This window comes from Schistocerca cancellata, chromosome 4 (assembly GCF_023864275.1).
Source record: "Schistocerca cancellata isolate TAMUIC-IGC-003103 chromosome 4, iqSchCanc2.1, whole genome shotgun sequence".
NCBI lineage: Eukaryota > Metazoa > Arthropoda > Insecta > Orthoptera > Acrididae > Schistocerca > Schistocerca cancellata.
In genome coordinates, this window is record NC_064629.1 from 693140123 (window position 1) to 693161429 (window position 21307).

A 21307-nucleotide genomic window follows, 5' to 3' on the forward strand; every position below is an offset into this window, starting at 1 on the left:
CCAGACAGGATGAGAAGTCCCGTCTGGTAAGTCTCCCCTTACCCGGGGTTCTGGGTGACTTTCCTGAACTCTTAACCATTGTCCTAAACCTCTCCAGTTCTTTTCCCATGACCCTTCTTCCTTCCCATTCAACACTTCTGCCAGAAGAAGGAGCCACTGGCTCCAAAAGCTTGCATAAGTAAAAACTTTCAAATATGTGTTTTCTCCTGCCGCCGCTTGGTGAGTAGATTTCTTATCTAACCAATTGCATAATACTGAATAAAAGAAAAGGTTCAAAAGGAATTCCCCATTGCTGAACTGAAGTGTAATACAAGTATTTTCTTCTCAGGAATTGCTTTTCTAAAATTTGCATCTTCCTTTGAAACAAATGTCTCTCTCACATGTGTTAGAATTTCAAAGTCAATTGGTGACATCCCAGTAAAAGTTAAAAATTTCAGATTCAGCTAATGAAGCATATCAGTCACTCCACGTCTTCCATAGTATGTGTCATCCATCAATGATGACTACATCTTTGTCTTTGTTTACTTGTACACTCTAGGAAAAAACACAGTACAACATGAAGGAATTATCTGAATGGGACAGAAATTGGTGGATGTGATGTACATTTACAGACAAACAAATGGTTACAGTTTCAGAAACATTGGATGACTTTATTCAAGAGTAAGAGCTTCATAAATTGAGCAAGTTAATAATGTGATGGTTCACTTTTGGCCCTAATGCAAGCAGTTATTCAGTTTCCCATTGTTGGATGTCGTCCTAAGAGGGATATCGTGCCAAATTCTGCCCAATTGATGCATTAGATCATCAAAATCCTGAGCTGGTTGGAGGGACCTCGGCATAATGCTCCAAATATTCTCAAAGTAGGGTTTGGCGAGCATGAAGAAAAGCAGTAGAAACTGTCACTGTGTGCAAGTGGGCACTAGCTTGCTGAAATGTAAGCCCAGGATGACTTGCCATGAGGGGCAACAAAAGGGGCATAGAATATCACCATTGTACTGCTGTACTGTAAGGATGACAACCGGAGGGGCCCTGCTGTCAAAAGAAGTGGCACCCCAGGCTATCATTCTTGGTGGTCGACAGTCGGGTTGTTACCACACCTCTCTCTTGGGCAGATCCAGACATATCTCTGCTGATCATCAGGGCTCAGTTTGAAGTGGGTCTCTTCGCAGAAGACAATTGTAGTCCATTCAGTGAGATTCCAGGCCGAAGATGTGTCTAGAGGTGCCGTGTGGGATTAGCCGAGCGGTCTAAGGTGCTACAGTCATTGACTGTGCGGCTGGTCCTGGCGGAGGTTCGAGTCCTCCCTCAGGCATGGATGTGTGTGTTTGTCCTTAGGATAATTTAGGTTAATTAGTGTGTAAGCTTAGGGACTAATGACCTTAGCAGATTTCACACACATTAGAACTTTTTTTGTGTAGAGATGCTCCAGTCAGAAATATCGTGCATGGGGTAGTAACAAGCTACAAAAAACCTGCCACATTTATAGTGTCCTGTAATTCATCTGTTTTGTCAGAACACACACAGGTTATATTTTTGTTCTTGAAATGTGACCTTACATCACCTGTCCCATGAGATACTTCACATGTTGCCACTATGGACATACCCCAGACTCTTGCACCATATACTGTGTTTATCACATAGTCTGGAGCTGAGAGTATTGTAAATTTAAAAATAAAATATTCAAGAAATGCCATGAAACACATTAGTTATTCTGAAACTAGAAAAGTATGTCAGGCACAGGGACCACTAGTATTTGTGTAATTTGTTTCTGTGACCAATAACACCTTTTCAAAAGAAGATTCTTCTACACAGACAGTAACATCTGAATCTGGCTGCAGCAGTTGTGTCTTTAAATGTAACTGCAAAGCAGATGTACTGAGAAATTGATGAGCTCCTGTACATAAGCACAAAGTTGTAACAAGAGTGTGCTACAACTAAAAGTTATGTCCCTTTTAGGCAGAAAGAAACAGCTAGTCAGTGGTTCTCTTACATCACAGGCTCCCAACATTGTGTGTCTGAAAAGCTAAATCTGATACCAAGCCCTCTGGTAATGTTTCTTTGGCACTAAAAGAGAGATCAGATGAAGACCAACTAACAAATGACTTGGGCATTGAAGGTTGTCTGAAGGAACTGTGTATTCCCTCAAACAACCCTCCATGCAACAGCCAAGTCACCAAGGGGGTAATACAAGGTGGCTGTTCAAAACCAAACACTTCCTGTAAGATTGCTTCAGTTCTCTAGTGGTATTTAAATGTGAACAGAAATCACATGAAGTAACTGATTCTTCCGTTCTGGTAGCCCCTTACATTTTTTTTTTTCCTTCCAAATAATGTGTCTAAAACATACAGGTAAGCCTCTATTAAGGGGCCATAGTTCCATAGAAAGGACTATTTCATTAGGTAACAAGCTTCAGTGTTGAGGCCACTCCTGTTCCCTTATTTATATAAATGATATGCCCTCTAGTGGTATTATGGTAACTCTAAAATATTTCTGTTTGCTGATGACACTAGCTTGGTAGTAAAGGATGTTGTGTACAACATTGGCTGGGTTTCAAACAGTGCAGTACATGACCTAAGTTCATGGCTTGTAGAAAATAAACTAACGCTAAATCACAGTAAGACTCAGTTTCTACAGTTTCTAACACACAATTCAACAAAACCTGATGTTTTAATTTCACTGAACGGCCATGTGAATAGTGAAACTGAACAGTTCAAATTTCTAGGTGTTCAGATAGATAGTAAGCTGTTGTGGAAATCCCATGTTCAGGATCTTGTTCAAAGACTTAATACTACCTTTTTTACTATTCGAACAGTGTGTGTGTGTATATATATATATAGGTGTGTGTGTGTGTGTGTGTGTGTGTGTGTGTGTGTGTGTGTGTGTGTGTCATTTCTTGTTAACAGTATTAGCTTATTCCCAAGAATAAGCAGCTTTCACTCGGTTAATACTTGGCAGAAATCAAACCAGCATTTGGATCAGACTTCTTTAACTCTTGTGCAAAAAGGTGTGCAGTATACTGCTGCATCCATTTTCAATAAGCTACCACTCGAATTCAAAAATCTTAGCAGTAATCCACGCGCTTTAAAATCGGAACTGAAGAGTTTCCTCATGAGGTCACTCCTTCTATTCTGCTGAGGAGTTCCTTGAAAAATTAAGCTGATTCTTATTGTATTGTTGATTGCATTTACTTAAACTTATGGACTGACTCTTTTCGGGTTCATAAACATTTATTTTTATCTGTTATTACTTTTATGTTGTAATTTCATGCACTGACACATTCCATGACATTGGAGATTTGCTCCTCAGTTTGGTCCTACGGAACTTGATGTGTAAATAAAATAAATAAAAATATACATATCTTTGTCCATTTTCTCTCTTATTCCCACAGTCTTGCATGCAGCACCCAAGCACTCCAGTCCTATGACATTGTGGCTGGTGACACTGCTTTCAAATGTGATCTGTGCACCCACATCCATGGAAAAAATCCATAGGAAAAACGCCTTATTTATACTGCATTCACATTGCTCTTCTAGCTGCTTAGCCATCCTGTTTGTAACAACCAAACCCTTTGGATTTTCCATCCATACTCGCCTAGATATTTCAGGCTGAAGTCCCCTTAAAAAGTGTCCAATGCTCTATTCTCAACCTCTTCCAGGATAACTTAGGCTGCCTCTTCACGTCCCATTAACTGACAAGTCTGAGCATTTATTTTTGTGACACTGTTTAGAAAACTGTTTAGTCATTCCGCTTTTGCTATACTCCACTGAACTGCACCCAAGGAAACCTAGTACTGTTTTGTTTCTGATAGTGCTGTAAAAGTCCATCCTTAAGCTGCTGAAATGTACGTGAATTATTCAGTTCCTCGTGGTACATTATTTAGGTTTTCGTCTCACTTGCTTATTGTAGTCTGGCCATCTGCCATAGTACTTTATCCATCCAGACGTCTAGCTACATGGCAGCTTCAGGTTCGCCTACAAATGCCTACACATCTTCAGTTGTCTTGCCTGAAAAGGAGTAGTCAGGCCAGCAGCAATCAAATCTAACAAAAGTGTGATTGATTACATTGAGTGAACCTTTCCCTGCCTTTGATTTAGCTGTTTCCTTGCGTATCTGTGTGTTGTATGTTGTCAACTACTTTGTTTGTTCTTTTAAAGCTTAAAATGCCTGCAGTGAACAGTCACCCTATGTATGTGACTGTGAAATCGTGAAAACCCTTACCAAAAAATTACAAGTTAAATGCACACAATACGAAAATGGACAGAGCCGCTAAAGGCGCTCTAAAATATCAACAACTGATACTTTCAGTCTTTGTGTGTAGTCATTTACCATTTTGACTGTGAACACTGCCATGCACAGTGACCATAGTGCTGGCAAATACTGCATTTAACAGGCACTGACTGAGTACAAGACATGTTGTGCCAAACAAGTTGCACTGTGTGTATCTTACTGGCCCCATGCCAACATAGTCTTCCTCAGTAATATCTTTGAACTGAGAAAGGTTGATAGGTTTCTCAGCCTTCACAGACTGCTCTTAAATGCCTGTGGCATTCCAATTTCCTAATCATGTCTTTGCTCGAGACCAGAGGGAGGCAACAAAATATTAAATCCTCTCACCACACTATCATGATGATGATGATGATGATGATGATGATGATGATGATGATGATGACAACTAAGACAATGATGACAACATGCAGTGAACAGTTCTATCTCCAAGGTCTAGGGTGTCTGGTCGGGACCGCTATGGAGGCACGTGGATGATGTTGCTGGTAGGTCAAGATTAAGCGCGATTCCTTCATCTGGACGTAGGTGGAGTAGTGGTGGTGGTAGTTCGAGTCAAACAGTGGACCATCAGTAAAACATCCCTGGTTAAAAAAGCCTTTTATTCATAGCAGTTGCAGTGACAGAATCGAAGCTGGAGCAGCTTTTAAAGGAAATTAGTGCATCAAACTGTGGTAGTGTAACAATGGATTTTCCAGAATGGCTTTCTTCATTTATTGTTGCCATAAGAATAATTGTTATATCACAATGGCATAAATCAGCAAATTAACATTCTTGATATATTTTTGTTCATAGTAGAATATTTCAGATTAACTCTGTTGTGCCAAATAGTTTGCGTCTAAACATATAGTAGTTGGATCTCTGTGTTGGAGATTCAACTGCATACATCTTTGTCACATCAGTATCAGCAGCTAAAAATGCAGTCGTACAGTAAACTTCTTGTAGCCACCGTTTATTATCCAGTTTGTGGATTATGCATACATAGTTTGGCAGTTATTGAAAAAATAAAAATTAAGTTCGAAGTACTGTGGAAAAATTACAGTGAATATTTTTCTTGAAAATGTGCTATTTTGCATGTGACTCGTCCCTTACTGCTGGTACACTATCTTCAGGTAAATGTGGATACTCTACCATTGCCACATTCCTGTGGCTGATGTGCTGTTTATGTGTTTCCTAGCCCTTTCCTTAGCAGCTAAAGGTCAGTAACTTCCAACCTGTTGCTTTTGGAAAGTAACGCAAAACTGATGCAGTGGGTCTGCAAATGTGAAATTTAGCATGTTTTAAAAATACAGTAAGCAGTAGTTCCAGCAAAGTTATGTATATTTTAGATTATCTTCTTTTTTTCTTTTCTTTGTTAATCCATGAAGCTGGAGGTCTGCATTAACCCTAATAATCAGGCGCTTGCTGTACTTCATTGTGTTGTATTCAGTAATCTACATTAGTTGAATAATTATGCATTTAGATATGTAATATTATCTTCATCAATTTGTTCTGAATCTAACTTTGGTTCATAAAGGAGTAACAAACACAAGTAGATAATTGTTTGATTTTTCCTGATACTTAATTTGGCCAAGTATGTAGAGATCACAGTAAGTTAAAAGATAGTACGTGGATCTTTCATGATGGAAGAACTTTTATAATAGACAAAAATTTGAAAACAGTCAATAACCCACCCTAGTCTCCTGTAACTGTTTGGAAGTGATACATTGCATAGTATGACATTTGTCATTAATCTGATCTGTGTAATATGTAACTAATTTTGGTTGTAAATACAGTTAATGTATATAACATTAATTTGTTTATAGACTGGTGTGTATTCCCGGAAGGAGGACCAGAAGGAACATTCCAATTTAGATCATAATCCCAGGGATTTCCAACCTACCCATGAAGATCTAAAACCAAAATATATTGTAAAAGATGTAATGGAAGCAGTGGAACTAATTTTTGAGCTGGAAAAATTCCATTAACTTACAGATTGGTATTGATGCTGTTAAGTCATGCCTTGAATAGTCTTCCATGTGGTACAAATTTGACCCAATACAATAATTGTTTTGTAATGAGGTCTTCCAAGCTACAAAAATATTATTTTGTACATAGTTATTTTAGAATGAATCACAAAAATAAAAATTTTATGTAAATTATTTGTATATGTACATTTGGTGTTGAGTTGCAAACATTTTATACAAGTGTGCAAAAGCCATGATATCAACAGTTTTCATCATGCATTCAAAGTGTGTGTTATTCCATCTCAGATGTTGTACAGGCTTTGAGCTTATCATACTTCACTGGGTCTAGTGTGTATCATGAGTACTCCATTCAAATAAAACTGTTACTGCCAGAATAAACTGCAGTGGGTAACATGTTGATGACAGTGGCCACTGTCAACTGCCGAACAGTCATACTGTCAAGTAGAACCACCTGTTCAGTACAGGGTACAGTACCCATCACCTGACACGTATACTTCTGTGCATTGCATCTCACAAAAAAAGAGAGATTGTCATGAATACATAACCTTTGCAGGCCTGAATTGTGGCAAAAGGTGCCTGAACCAATGAGTCGTCATACACATCAGTACATACTAATGGCAATCTACATCATCCATCTGAAAAGTTCTAAAACTGAGTTTGATCGTGTTGTATAAACGGAGTAAGTGCAGTAGCTATGGTGACAACTTGAACTAACAAATGTAAGCAACAGATGTGCATTCAACCACTCGGTTGTGAGCAGGCAGTATTAAGTAGTGGAGATGCAGCTGTAGTGTATCAGTGTTGTGTCACAAATTACAATGGAGCAAGGAACTGAACATATCTAAATCAAGTGTTCTAGGCATCCTCCAGAATATTTTGAAGAAGAGGAAAGTGTGTGCAAACGTTGCCCTGAACAATGTGACTCCCAAACAAAAATGACGACTCATGGACACTTGCCGCAACTTGTTTCAAATTCACTATACAGACAATTCTTTTCTGAAAGAAACCATCATGGGTGGCAAGACTTGATGTTATCGATATGAACCTACCACAAAATGACAAAATGCTTAAGAAGTTCATGATGGTTCACCAAGGCTAAAGAACGTGCAAATGTTATGTGTGAGTTGAACAAAATCTATGAGAAGGGTTTTCTGACTGTTTCCCATGCTTGTATGAACATTCTACGTGTTTTACTCAGGTGGGAGGAGACTGCATAGAACACCTGAATCATTAAAAGCAACATCTTTAACTTATCTCTATATTTTATTTTATTAATCCAGTCTCGGAACTTCATGGACTGATGGGGTGTGAGTAAATTGAAAACTGTGAATTAGTGCAACTTGCTGCTAACAAGCAATAGAGATTATTACGTAGGGAATGTTCACATGAGATGAAATGGATGCTGTGATACACCTGCCATCATCTCTCATTGGAATACAATACAGGAATGTATTTTCACTTTATGTGCCCCCTAACTGCTTAGTACATACAACTTCTGCACCATTCATAGACAGAAGGTGCACGTAAGTTTCTTCTCTAAAAGTAATTGACAACTGTGGTGACAACAAAGGCAGCCATGCATGGAATTAAAATAATAAAAAATGTAAATAAATGGGTGTCATACATGGTTTAGAATTGGTACTAGGTGAGCATCAAATTTAAGCCCTTAGAAAATATCTTGGGCTATTGGGAACAGTGGGCAGAACATAGCAATCAGCATTTCCAGTGTTTGATTGCTGTGTGGGAACTAATTGTAAATTGGTAGCCTCAGATGGATATGGTATACCTGAAGGAACTTGAGGACACTCTTCCTGGGTGAACTAAGGCTTCTTCTACAAAGGCTTCTTTGTAAAGACAAGAGGCCATATTAGTGTGATGTGTTGTGGAATGACCAGTTTTTTATCTAGTGTGCTTAATCAGGCCTGAGAAGTCAATTTGGTTTCACAAAATTACTATAAGTTAGTCCCAACTTTATTATTATTACTACTACTATTATTATTATTATTATTATTATTATTATTATTAATATTATTAGTTACAGACAATTTCCCTTGTCGGTTGGTTTGTGGGATTGAAGGCACCAGACTGCTAGGGCCATCGTTCCCACTTGTCAGTCATGTCAGATCCAAACTTATGCTTCATCTTAAATGACCATGTTTCATCTTAAATGACCCTATCACCAATGAGACATCATATGCCTATCTTAATTCTGATCTTTGGGTGTCCATACTTACGAGAATTTAAGTTGGTGAAGGAAAAAAAAACATGCTTGTAGTGTTGTAAACAATTCAGATGAAAAAATTTTCATTTCTTGTTCTTTAGGAGTTATAAAATGTGTTCTGAAGCTATTTCTTGAAGTTAATACAGGAGGTAGACAACATCAAAACTAACATATTTAGTTTTGTTCATAAGGTCCATGATCGCAGAAACAATTAATACATAAGGTAGTTCAGAATGCTAATTACAGCAGTGACATTCACAGAAAATTCTCAAATGCACAACCATTGGTCTGTAAGCATACAGTACAGGGTGATTCAAAAAGAATACCACAACTTTAGGAATTTAAAACTCTGCAACGACAAAAGGCAGAGCTAAGCACTATCTGTCGGCGAATTAAGGAAGCTATAAAGTTTCATTTAGTTGTACATTTGTTCGCTTGAGGCGCTGTTGACTAGGCGTCAGCGTCAGTTGATGCTAAGATGGCGACCGCTCAACAGAAAGCTTTTTGTGTTATTGAGTACGGTAGAAGTGAATCGACGACAGTTGTTCAGCGTGCATTTCGAACGAAGTATGGTGTTAAACCTCCTGATAGGTGGTGTATTAAACGTTGGTATAAACAGTTTACAGAGAATGGGTGTTTGTGCAAAGGGAAAAGTTCTGGACGGCGGAGAACGAGTTATGAAAATGTAGCACGCATCCAGCAAGCATTTGTTCGCAGCCCAGGAAAATCGACTCGCAGAGCTAACAGAGAGCTGCAAATTCCACAATCAACTGTATGGAGAGTCCTACGAAAGAGGTTAGTTATGAAACCTGAACATCAACTACCCGAGGCGATGGATCGGCTGCCAGGCAGCCCGTGACAGAGCACTTCATCACTGGCCTCCAAGAAGCCCTGATCTTACCCCCTGCGATTTTTTCTTATGGGGGTATGTTAAGGATATGGTGTTTCGGCCACCTCTCCCAGCCACCATTGATGATTTGAAACGAGAAATAACAGCAGCTATCCAAACTGTTACGCCTGATATGCTACAGAGAGTGTGGAACGAGTTGCAGTATCGGGTTGATATTGCTCGAATGTCTGGAGGGGGCCATATTGAAAATCTCTGAACTTGTTTTTGAGTGAAAAAAAAACCTTTTTAAATACTCTTTGTAATGATGTATAACAGAAGGTTATATTATGTTTCTTTCATTAAATACACATTTTTAAAGTTGTGGTATTCTTTTTGAATCAACCTGTACATCTTTTGACCATTGATTGTTGTGTTTGTTTGAAGATTCCAGGCATGTATGCAATGGTACCAGTAGTGACAGCAGCTCTGGTGATGAAGTGTTCTACTGTTTCCACAATGGTTTCATACGCCAGGTGCTTCATATTCCCCCAGAGGAAGAAATCCAGACACATGGTGACCTGGGTGACCAGGTCAAAAGACACCGTGGCCAATTCATAGATTCCAAGGTGGCTCTCGGATGATTCCTCACAGCAGTGCTGAAATGGGCTGGTGCCTCATCATGCTGGAAGGACATCCTTTGTCTAACATTCAGATGCACATCCAACCAGTACAGCCAGCCGTCTGTACACCCAGCAGGTTTGAATGTCGGTACACATTCCCAGTCAGTGACACTGACACAACAGTTCACATCAGCACCACTAACAAAATGTTCTCTGACATTACATGTTGATTTCGGAGACCATATATTCCTTGTCGAAATATATTTGTTTTGATGTTCTCTAGCTCCTGTATTAACTTGAATGAATAGTTTTAGAACTCCCTGTATTCATGAACAGAAAGTTTAAATGCAAAAAAATATATGGTGCCTACTCACATTTGTCATATACATAGCTTTTTAAAGATTTTCGTGTAATAACTACAGAATTAGTCATTATCCATTCTTACAGCTTCAAAACAGTAGTAAGCAGTAGTTAGGAACTTCTCTGAATGTCTCTCACATTTTTTTTAAAAAAATATTTTATGTATGATCACACCACAGAACTACTCTTGCTCTGCCATGAATGTTATTTTCAAACAAAATTAGTTATGTTTTGGTATAGCAATGGAACTACATAAAAAAGGACTATTTTCTAACCTAATGCAACTTATAGGCAATGGTGACAACATACTTGTCAAGTTGTACAATCCCACACTATTATTTTAAAAGAACTGTAACTACAGTGACCCAGAATATCACTTTCTTTTCATTTAAAAAGAAACTGTACAACTTGGTACTGAAATCTTGGACACAAAAAAGGAATGGCTAGGTAACTAATCTTTTCAAAGTACTATGCTCAGCATTATTATAGGGAATGGAGGCTGTTGCCCCTAAACCAAAAGTTAACAGTAATGACATTTGTCAGAGATTGGTTTCACGCTCTAATATTCAATCTTCTGTTCTCAGTGGTAAGCAGCGTAGTTGAACAAGTGTCTGTCTGTATTTGACGTCCTGTAGGTCACTTTTACAGGGTTTAACTGTCAGTGCAATATGATGCTCTGTACAAAATAGTTTAGCTGCTGAAAGCCTCGCCTGCAGAAAGAAAGAAAAAGGTGGAGAATGCTTCCATATTGGCAGCATCAATAATTTGACAGGTAAATTCAGTAAGAGCCGATCAGAATGCGCCATTCATTTGCAAGACATCCTTTGTGCTGGGACGTAGGAGCCTCTACATAGCGGCAAGAACATTTACCATTTCTGATATGTATGTTGAAAGCAGGACGTTGCGATTTCCAGAAAGGGTAACACGTGACGGACGGGCTGCCTCATTAGGACCATTAGGAAGAATGCAATCGGTGTTATTCTGGGCTATTTTCGTAAACAGTTCCTGTTAGGACAAGAGTTTCCATACAGACAAGCTGAGACATTATGAAAGCCCCTACAAAAGCGACCGTTAACTATTTCTGCAGCACTTTGCCTTTCTCGAGAGGTAGACGTGGTGTTTATTTACATAGACGTGTGACGTCAGTATACCACTGAGAACCTTTTAGCTGTGCCTGTGCAGTTGAGCCGCTATGCAGACATCTCTCACTTGACGCTGGACTTGCAGGTGGATGTCAGTCACAGTAAACATGCACGGCGGGAGGCGTCTCTCTTGTCCTGTTAGGATCACTAGGAACAATGCACCCAGTGCTATTCTGGGAAGCATCGCAACAGATTTCTACAGCATGACCTGTGATGTCAGTATACCATTGAGAACTTTTAAGCTGCGTCTACGAGGGTGATTGACTCGGCAATTAGGTTTTCACTGCACTGCAGATAATGAGGCATCACACCAGCAATTGTAAACATGTATGCGTCCAGGGAGTGACTTGGCTCTTATTTGCATGGACATGTGACATCAGTATAACACTTGAAGAATTCTAATTGTATACCCGAATGTATTCTGCATTATTTTGTCAGTTTACAATTAACGAGCATGCCTGCAAAGCGTTTTACATGCATTATTTTGACAATTTCGAGTTGTTTTCATGTCTGTAGACTATGCAATGCATTATTTCGACAGCGAGCGTGTCTGCAAAGTTTTTTACATGTATTACTTCGGTGATCTATGAGTAGTTTGCAGCTCTACAGCGTGTGCAATGCATTATTTCTGTAATTCACGAGTTGTTTGCGTGTCTGTACATCAGTGTACTGCATTATTTAGATAATTTACGAGTAGTTTGCACTGCTGTAGTCTGTGTATTATGGCCCCAAGCACGTCAGAGTGAGTGTTTTGTATCAGTGTAATATATGAACTACGTGAAATCCATACCTAAATAAATTGGTCCAAAATATATAAAGTAGACTTCTTCCTCTATCCAGCAGCCCAGAACAGGCTGAGTCCTTTTCCTACCATTTTTCCCCCAGACCGCCATCTTGGATTATGTCAAGGGAGGGATGACAGCACCCTCTGGTGACAGTACTGTGTACTAGGTCAGTTGGACTCCAGGCCTCATGGTGAACACAGTAGAAGGAGCTACTGCCTAAAATTGTTTAAATAAAGCCTGCCTGCAAAATAAAGGTTACGTCCACCCTATCCAGCACAGGCTGAGTCCCTTCAATGTCAATTCCTAGGAAGAGATGGCGGTCGGATGACTTAAGTTAGCGGAGGTAGCCCATGTGACCTTTTTTCCACCAAAATTTGAAATTTACGCCATTTTCTGGGGGAGTGAGGGAAGGGGGTTAGGTTAGTAGAGGCAGCCCAATTGACCTATTTTCCCGCCAAAAGTTGAACCTCCCGCCATTACGTCATTGCGACATTGCCACTTCTATCGCCGCCATCGTGAATAAATGTGGAAACATGTAGTGACACGTACAACACAAAAGCATACAGGCTGACCTCGTCTGTTGACTGACAGAGACCGCCGACAGTTGAAGAGAGTCATAATGTATAATAAGCAGACATCTATCCAGACCATCACACAGGAATTCCAAACTGCATCAGGATCCACTGCAAGTGCTAGGACAGTTAGACGGGAGGTGAGAAAACTTGGATTTCATGGTCGAGTGGCTGCTCAAAAGCCACACATCATGCAGGTAAATGCCAAACTACACCTCGCTTGGTGTAAGGTGCGTAAACATTGGACGATTGAACAGTGGAAAAACATTGTGTGGAGTGACGAATCACGGTACACAATGCAGTGGTGCAACGGCAGTGTGTGGGTATGGCGAATGCCTGGTCAACAACATCTGCCAGCGTGTGTAGTGCCAACAGTAAAATTCGGAGGGGGTGGTGTTATGATGTGGTCGTGTTTTTCATAGAGGGGGCTTGCACCCCTTGTTGTTTTGCGTGGGACTATCACAGCACAGGAACACACTGGTGTTTTAAGCACCTTCTTGCTTCCCACTGTTGAAGAGAAAATCGGGGATGGCGACTGCATCTTTCAACACGATCGAGCACCTCTTCATAATGCACGGTGTTTGGCGGAGTGGTTACACGACAATAACGTCCCTGTAGTGGACTGTCCTGCACAGAGCCCTGGCCTGAATCCTATAGAACACCTTTTGTATGTTTTGGAACGTCGACTTCGTGCCAGGCCTCACCGACCAACATCAATACCTCTCCTCAGTACAGCACTCCATGAAGAATGGGCTGCCATTCACCAAGAAACCTTGCAGCACCTGACTGTACGTACGCCTGCGAAAGTGGAAGCTGTCATCAAGGCTAAGTAAGGGTGGGCCAACACCGTATTGAATTCCAGGATTATAGATGGAGCGCGCCACGAACTTGTAAGTCATTTTCAGTCAGGTTTCCGGATACTTTTGATCACATAGTATATGTGTCTTCTCGGCGAAGTACTGGAGCGGACGTGCCGGCTTCTATGTAATACTTCTTTTCCGATTTTAAGAGAACTATTCGATGAAAAAATTTGTTTCTTTCGCATCTTACAGCCTGGTATCTTCGTTAGTAAATGACTGAATTCCTTTTCGTTCTTCATCGTAGTTACTGTGCTGCACGCATCTAAGTAAATGACCGCATTTATTTATTTTTTTTTTTTTTAAGAATTTTTAGAGGTAAAAACGTATTGCATAGACTTTGTGTGTAGTTCATTTTGGGCCATACGTTATTGCATATGAAATGTAGCCAACATATCGAAATTGTGTTTAAAATTGAGAGCAGAATGGCATCTCTTTTCATTGTCGGGATATTGGTTTTTTATCCAGCGGAGAGATCGTGTGCAATGCGCCCAGTTCCTTCCCTGCACATCGGGAATCACGTGATCGTAAATAATCGTCATATTTCTCAAACGGTTCAAGATACCGAAACGAGTTTTTTTTTTTTTCTCCAAATGACATGCAAAGAGAACGTATTTTGTCATACGATTAATACTCGAAACATTGTAGTCCAATGTTTGAGCAGAGCGAAAACAGAACTTCCCATAAATTACATAATGGGTTTTTATCGGAATTTTCATAGCCAAACGAAGAGTGAAATGTGGCCAGTGTATCAAATTGACGACTTTGAGGTCTAGTATTGCAAACAAATGTTTAATTATTTGAAAGTAATTGGGATAATTAAGAAAAACTGAGTGAGTTATGGGAAAGTTTAAATGTTTAATGAACAGCTGCTGCTAGCTGAGCAACTGAAGTGTTAAGAAGTTTCTCTCTTCAAGTCCTAGCTATTTTGCGCATAAAAAAATATATTTGTGTGATATTCAACTGTCAAAAAGGATTCCTTGGAATCAAATACTAAATTTAGGACATTTCGAGGACATAGGACGTTAGGAAGGTAAACGAGGTGTCAGTAGTGTCATTATTTCGAAATAAAACTTCAGAATAAAAGAAATAAAAAATAAAAAGAAACTGGTGAAATGTTTTATGGAATGATTTATCTAAAAGAAATAAAACAGATTAAAAAACATTTGCTGCGCCTTTCAGTGATGCTTGAAATTATGTACTGCAAATAAGGTGCAGAAGCTTAGAGAAACATTTGGTGTGCCTTTGACTGGTGCTCAAAGTCACGTACAGCAAATGTGATGCATTAAATGTTTCTCTAATGTATTTCTTACTTTTAGCCAAATCGTTTCACAAAACGTTTGATCTTTTTTCAAACTTTTTATGCCTTATTTATGCAGACTACTTAGATTAATTGACACACTTGACATTAACGTTGATTGCTGATAATTTACGTTCCTAACAATCAAATATCAGTAAAATTTCATGGCTGTTCAATGTGTTTGTTAGGAATTTAATGTGTGTGACATACTGGGCGTTGATGTGTATACACTTAAAAATCAAGTACTTTGCCGCAACCTCAAAGTTATACTTTGAGGTGCACTGTAAAGAGTATAGGTAAAACTTAGTAAACATAACAGGTGCCTGGATTTTAGTAGAGTCAGTTCAGATATATGAAACAACTGGCTCCAAACCCAGGACACACAAAAATTCAAATTACTAGCCAATGCCACTATCACTATACCACAGACACCTCATGGTACAAGTCACTCATTTTTCTGTACAATGTTAGTCAGTCATTCTTTCGCACTTATCAGCCCCTGAAAGTTCGTGGTCATATATGAAACACTTGCCTTTATTTCGTTGATGATGAAATAGTCGAACGTATCTCTGCTCATCGACCCCTTATATTCAAAGAATTTGCCTGGTGATCTTCGCAGTTGGACGTAAATTACGATTTTTTTGCATGAAGATTACTCCCATTGTAAACTTCATGCACGGCGCTCCTTTATCCCCTTATCTGAGCGGCTGATCCCGGCGGAGGTTCGAGTCCTCCCTCGGGCATGGGTGTGTGTGTTTGTCCTTAGGATAACTTAGGTTAAGTAGTGTGTAAGCTTAGGGACTGATGACCTTAACAGCTAAGTCCCATAAGATTTCACACACATTTGAACATTTTTTTATCCCCTTATTTTGCTAAGTGAAGCTAATTTTGTTGTCTTGCTCTCGAGCTACAATATTCTACGATTTATGGACCCCCTTTTATGGAAGCAGCTGGTCGGCTATAGTAGTCATTTTGTAGCGGGAGTTCGTCGCTCACACGCGGGACACAAGGGCATGTCACCCGACGCATGTGCTGCTAGGTGAAATGTTGTGAATCCAGATGTCACGTGCTGTCGGTCATTTCAGACGCCAACGTCAGACGCGGGCTAACACCTGGAGGCTTTCTCAGCAGTTTACTCAAGAAAATACAGGGAACTTATCACCAACAGGGGCAGTTGCCGCAGTAGGAGACAGCCTAATAACTATGCTAGCCACTGCCCAAGAACTTTCTGAAGCAAGATCGATAAGTTTGGCACCCTGTACGAAAATTGTAAGGGTGGTTACCCAGTGTCGTTCGCTTATTGCGTGACATTGCAAACTGAGCACACCATTGACAAAGATGACGCGACAGAAAATTCAGTGCCCTGAAAGAGTGGAGAAAAAATGAGCAAAACTTCCAAATAGGGTCAGCCTCGAGATCAGTCACATGATCGTTGTATGTTCACAGACAAAGTTGATTCTCATCATTCTGGTTCATTTGGAAATCACTTGGAGTCAGCAGTGTAGGACTCTGATTCGGAGATGATTGGAAGAGCATTCTGAGCCTATGAGGGTACATGCTGAGGTGACTTGAGAGCTGCACAAGAGATCGTTTCGGGAGATTTCTGTGCGTGATCATGATAAGTAATTTGCATGTAGTTTGCGTAGAGTGTTTTGACTTAGTCTTGTGGAATCATTTCAGCCTATTCCCTAGTCAGACTTTAAATCTCATCCTCACATTCATTCTTCCCTCCAGTACTAAATTGGTGGTCTCTTGATGCCTCAGAATGTGTCCTACCAACCGATCCTTTCTTCTAGTCAGGTTGTGCCACAAATTTCTCTTCTCCTCAATTCTAATCAGTACCTCATTAGTTACGTGCTCTACCCATCCAATCTTGAGCATTGATCTGTAGCACAACATTTCAAGAGCTTCTTTTCTCTTCTTCTCTAAACTGATTATCGTCCATGTTTCACTTCTGTACATAGTTACACGCCATACGAATACTTTCAGAAAAGTCTTCCTGACACATAAATCTATACGCCATGTTAACAATTTTTCTCCTTCAGAAATTGACATTACTGAATGGAAATATGCAAAATATGTCAACTTACTTATTTTTCTCTTCCCAAGATTTGCAATGATTCTATGCGCAAATGTGGCTGAACTAAGCTGTTTTGTGAGTTCCAAAATGTGTTTTATCTGATTTAAATTCTCATAAATATGGACACCTAGGAAATTTGAAGTTTCCCCCTATTTATTATTTCCTCACCATGTGTTACATTTATCATTGGTGCAGTACCTCTAAACTTGCAGAAATGAATATGTTATGTCTTTTTAAAATTGAGGGTGAGACTATCCGCAGAAAATCAGTCTGTGATACTTTTAAGAACTTTAATTGCCATTTCTTCTGTTTCTGTACGTATGCTTGGACTGATTACAATACTAGTGTCATCTGCAAAAAGAACTGATTCTGATTGTTGAATACTTGGCTGAAAATGTTTACGTACATGAGGAACAGTAGTGGGCCATGTGACGGAGCAAGCTGGGATATTTGTAATTCCCCTCTTGTTTTGCCATCTGCCTCCTTTAAATTCATTTTTTCGTGTTTAACTAATGACCATTATCATACGCGAGTATAATCTGCATTTTCATAATAGAGAAAGGTTGGCCCTCAGTTTTAAAGTATAGAACACCAAATCTAATGTTGTGCGTAGTTGTATGTATGTAATTAATTTTCTAATTTATTTTGACTGTTCCTAGTTAGCATCTTTCTTTATAGGGAGAAATCTGTAATTGTTTCGTAACTTAAATTCTATTGTTGACATGTAAACAAAATAGAAAAATTGGCCAAGATTAAACAGAGATATGCTGCGACTGGGGAATAGCTCGTTCGGATGATGCAGGAGAGCCAGATCCGATTTGCAAGGCTAGAAACTTAGCTAAAACTGTGCAGTCACAAGACTGTTTGTCAGGGCACCAAAGTTAAGAGTGAACAGGAAGCAGAGGCAGCAAAATGCAGGTTGAGGTCGCCAGTAGTCTGGGCGAGTCGAAAACACGTGTTATGAGAGACATGTTTGCGTGGAAACAGAAGTAACCTTACATATGGTGCGTAGGTGCTGAAAAGAAATCGTCCTTGCATACACAACAGAAAAATTAGTCGGCAACTAAGCAACACATAAATAAAAGTGTCTGCTTTCGAGCAGGCAGTGTCTGCAATGCGAGAAGGAAGAGTCCTTTGACGCAAGTCACATCAACTCGTTCGAATGCAGAGTGTGGACATACTCGTACTGCTGCCTAGTTTTTTTGTTACCATGTATCATCACCCTGAAGGCGTAATTAAAGAATTGAGATGCGTATCTGCGTGCAAAAGCATTGGCAGAGTGCAATACGTTCTTTGTTGTGAGAAGACATTTGATGAAGACGAGCGAGTGCTTGCAAAGATTTTTTTATTGTATTCATTTTGCCACTAGTTGCCCTGCTATGTAGCCGATTACATTGTGATTTAACATATTATAATATTTGTTATGTTAATAGCGGATTTTCGCTATCTCTCACTATTTTCTTAATTACATGTTATCACTACAAATAAAACAAAAATGTAAACGTTCTAGTTATTGTATGATGATGATTATAATTGACAATCATTCTGGCATGGAGTAAATTTTATGTGTTATCACACATAGCTTCTAAATGTAATATTTGTCTTATTGTATTAAACTTTTATCATACGATTATACCTCTTAAAGAGTAGATTATGGCAGCAGTTTTAATTTTTTAATTCAGACAAAAATTACATGAAATATCGAAACTCGAATTTTTGTTGAGCGTACGCTGTAACTGGTACTGGATTCCGGGACAGTGTTTTAGTGATATAAATTGTTCAGTCCGTGCAAAGTTTTGACCTTTCGTCTTCTGAGAGGTGTCCCAGAATCGTTATCAATCATCAAATGCCCCTTTAGTTATGAGTGGTTACGAAGGTAGAGCTAACAGTTTTCATATTCCACGATTAATGTTCTAGATTTTCGGGGGCACTCCACGAATCCGTTGTTACAGTATATCATTGATATATTATAGTGCGTGTCTGAGTGCGCGTCTTAGTGCTAGAACCTCAGCCATAACGGTGCTCGTTTCAGGGGCTCGTCCATAGCCCTGGTTTCCATAGCGGGACGGAAGTATGCAAATCCTATTTCTTCAATCTAGTTAGACCTCTCAGTGTATATTGAGATAACTGTTGGGCAATCCGTCAAGATATGCTGAATGATATTATTTTAGTTCCTTGGTGGCAGAAGCGGAGAATGGCCGTGGTTGATACAGTTCAGATGGTTTGTAACAGACACTTTCATACTCAAATCGCATGTGCGACATCATTCAGTACGAGCGGAATGATGTATTGCAACTGACTGTGACTGGAGGCTAATAGAGGATATCTTTGCCACGACAATACCGTGGCACTGATAATTTCGTTGAACAGTTGAAGTCTCTGGATATGGTGATGCAGTTGTTCTGGGAAGAATACATTTCTGAGCTAACAGATGTCTACGATATACGAATGCACGGTTTCGCTAAGACATATGCTGATAAAATTCTCTCGGGCACATTTCCTTACGGAAAGTACTTAAGGAAAAGGACTACAATAACTGCAGATTTCGCAAGCCATGTTAATATTCGGACCAGTGGTGGATACAGAAAAACCTCAAGGAGGGGGCTCTAAAGATATCTTGAGCTACCTTTACTTTTACTGTAATAAAAAATAATAAAGTCACATGCAAACTTTTTAAAAGTTTTATTTAAACTGATTATACACAAAAACGAAACAATGTCATCATATTATATAAAAAAGTTACAGTTTTGTATCTCTTAAATGATGAATTATTCTTCCAGGCAAATTGGTTAATTACATCGTCAGTAGGCCAATCAATGTCAGGGTGAGTGTTCAACAAAGCTAAGCCGTTAAGTCGATCCTCCTTCATTGTCCACCTCAGGCATGTCTTTGTGCGCCGCAATACTGAAAAACTTTCTACTGTAACAAAGGTTCAAATGGCTCTGAGCACAATGGGACTTAACATCTGAGGTCATCAGTCCCCTAGACGTAGAACTACTTAAACCTAACTAACCTAAGGACATCACACACATCCATGCCCGAGGCAGAATTCGAACCTGCGACCGTACTAGCAGCGCAGTTCCGGACTGAAGCGCCTAGAAATCACTCGGCCACAACGGCCGGCTTTCTACTGTAGCAATAGATGCTGGTAGACAAGCTAATATTTTGTACAGTGTGTGCAAAGTAGGGCAATCAGATCTAGGAGTAAAAAACGCTTGCATAACAGAATCACGACCACTAAGGGCGTTTATGCTCGTTTGCTTGTATTGAAGAATCTCTCCCGTTCGTCTCCTTTTAATCACAAAGAGTGAGTCTTCTTCAAAGAACGGTAGTTCAGTTAAGCACTGATTCAGTTTATGTGGCAGATCATTACCGTCATGTTTCAGTAGTTGTGAGGGCAGAAGTATGTTAAATTTTAAGTGACTGATATTTTCTTCAGCAAAACGTTCTCTCATGTCAGTCGTAACGTGGTCCAGTGTTGGAATAGAAACAGTTCTTTTCCAAGATGTCATAGCATCATCAGTATGGTCGCAGTTTTCCTTGTGTCTTTGTCTGCCTATAAGACGAGGAATACTGACATTCATTCTTCGGTCTTAATATTTCTGCTTCTGAATGTAAACTAGCTTCCTATTCGGCGAATAGTACGTATTTATAACGGTACGTATCGAAGGTTCTCTGTACAAGAAAACAGCAGAATATTCGCGACTTTTCTCAAACAAATGCTAGACAGAATAACGTATCGAGATCACTAGAATGGCCGCGACTTTTCTCGTGGGTATGTGTGACAGAAACGTATAAAATACGATGACGCGGACGTGCGTGCTGCATAGGAAAGTACAACTACTCGATAACTGTGTTCAGTCGAGTCGACTGACGAAAGAAACGAACGAATAGCGTGCGGGCTGACTAGCGGGGGCGGCGCGGGTGGCAATGCGGGTGGCACCGCAAGGGGGGAGGGGGGAATGCTACATACATATCCGCTACTGATACGGACACTATGAGATTTTTACTTTGTAGCATCATAACCTTATTCTCCACAAAACAAACAAAAAATACAGGGTGAAGAAAAAAAAAGTCGCATTTGGAGGTCGGCATGCGATTCCTCGTCTAGATTTATCTAGCAAAATCAGATCGGGTTCACTTTGAAAACACGTGGATGAAAACAAGGAGATGGCAACATCGTCATATCGTGCACCACTTGTACGCAAAAAATGGCTCTGAGCACTATGCGACTTAACTTCTGCGGTCATCAGTCCCCTAGAACTTAGAACTACTTAAACTTAACTAACCTAA

The 21307-nt window shown here is 39.7% G+C and overlaps 1 protein-coding gene across 1 annotated transcript in view; it reads left to right on the forward strand.

Annotated features, from left to right (window-relative positions):
* Window positions 1–6422, forward strand: part of LOC126184729 (haloacid dehalogenase-like hydrolase domain-containing 5) — a 105694-nt gene extending 99272 nt beyond the window's left edge. Inside the window, exon 7 of the mRNA XM_049927266.1 lies at window positions 6087–6422. Within this exon, the coding sequence (XP_049783223.1) occupies window positions 6087–6248 (162 nt within the window). The 3' untranslated portion in view covers window positions 6249–6422. The remainder of the gene's footprint in view (window positions 1–6086) is intronic.
* The last annotated feature ends 14885 nt before the right edge of the window (window positions 6423–21307 follow it).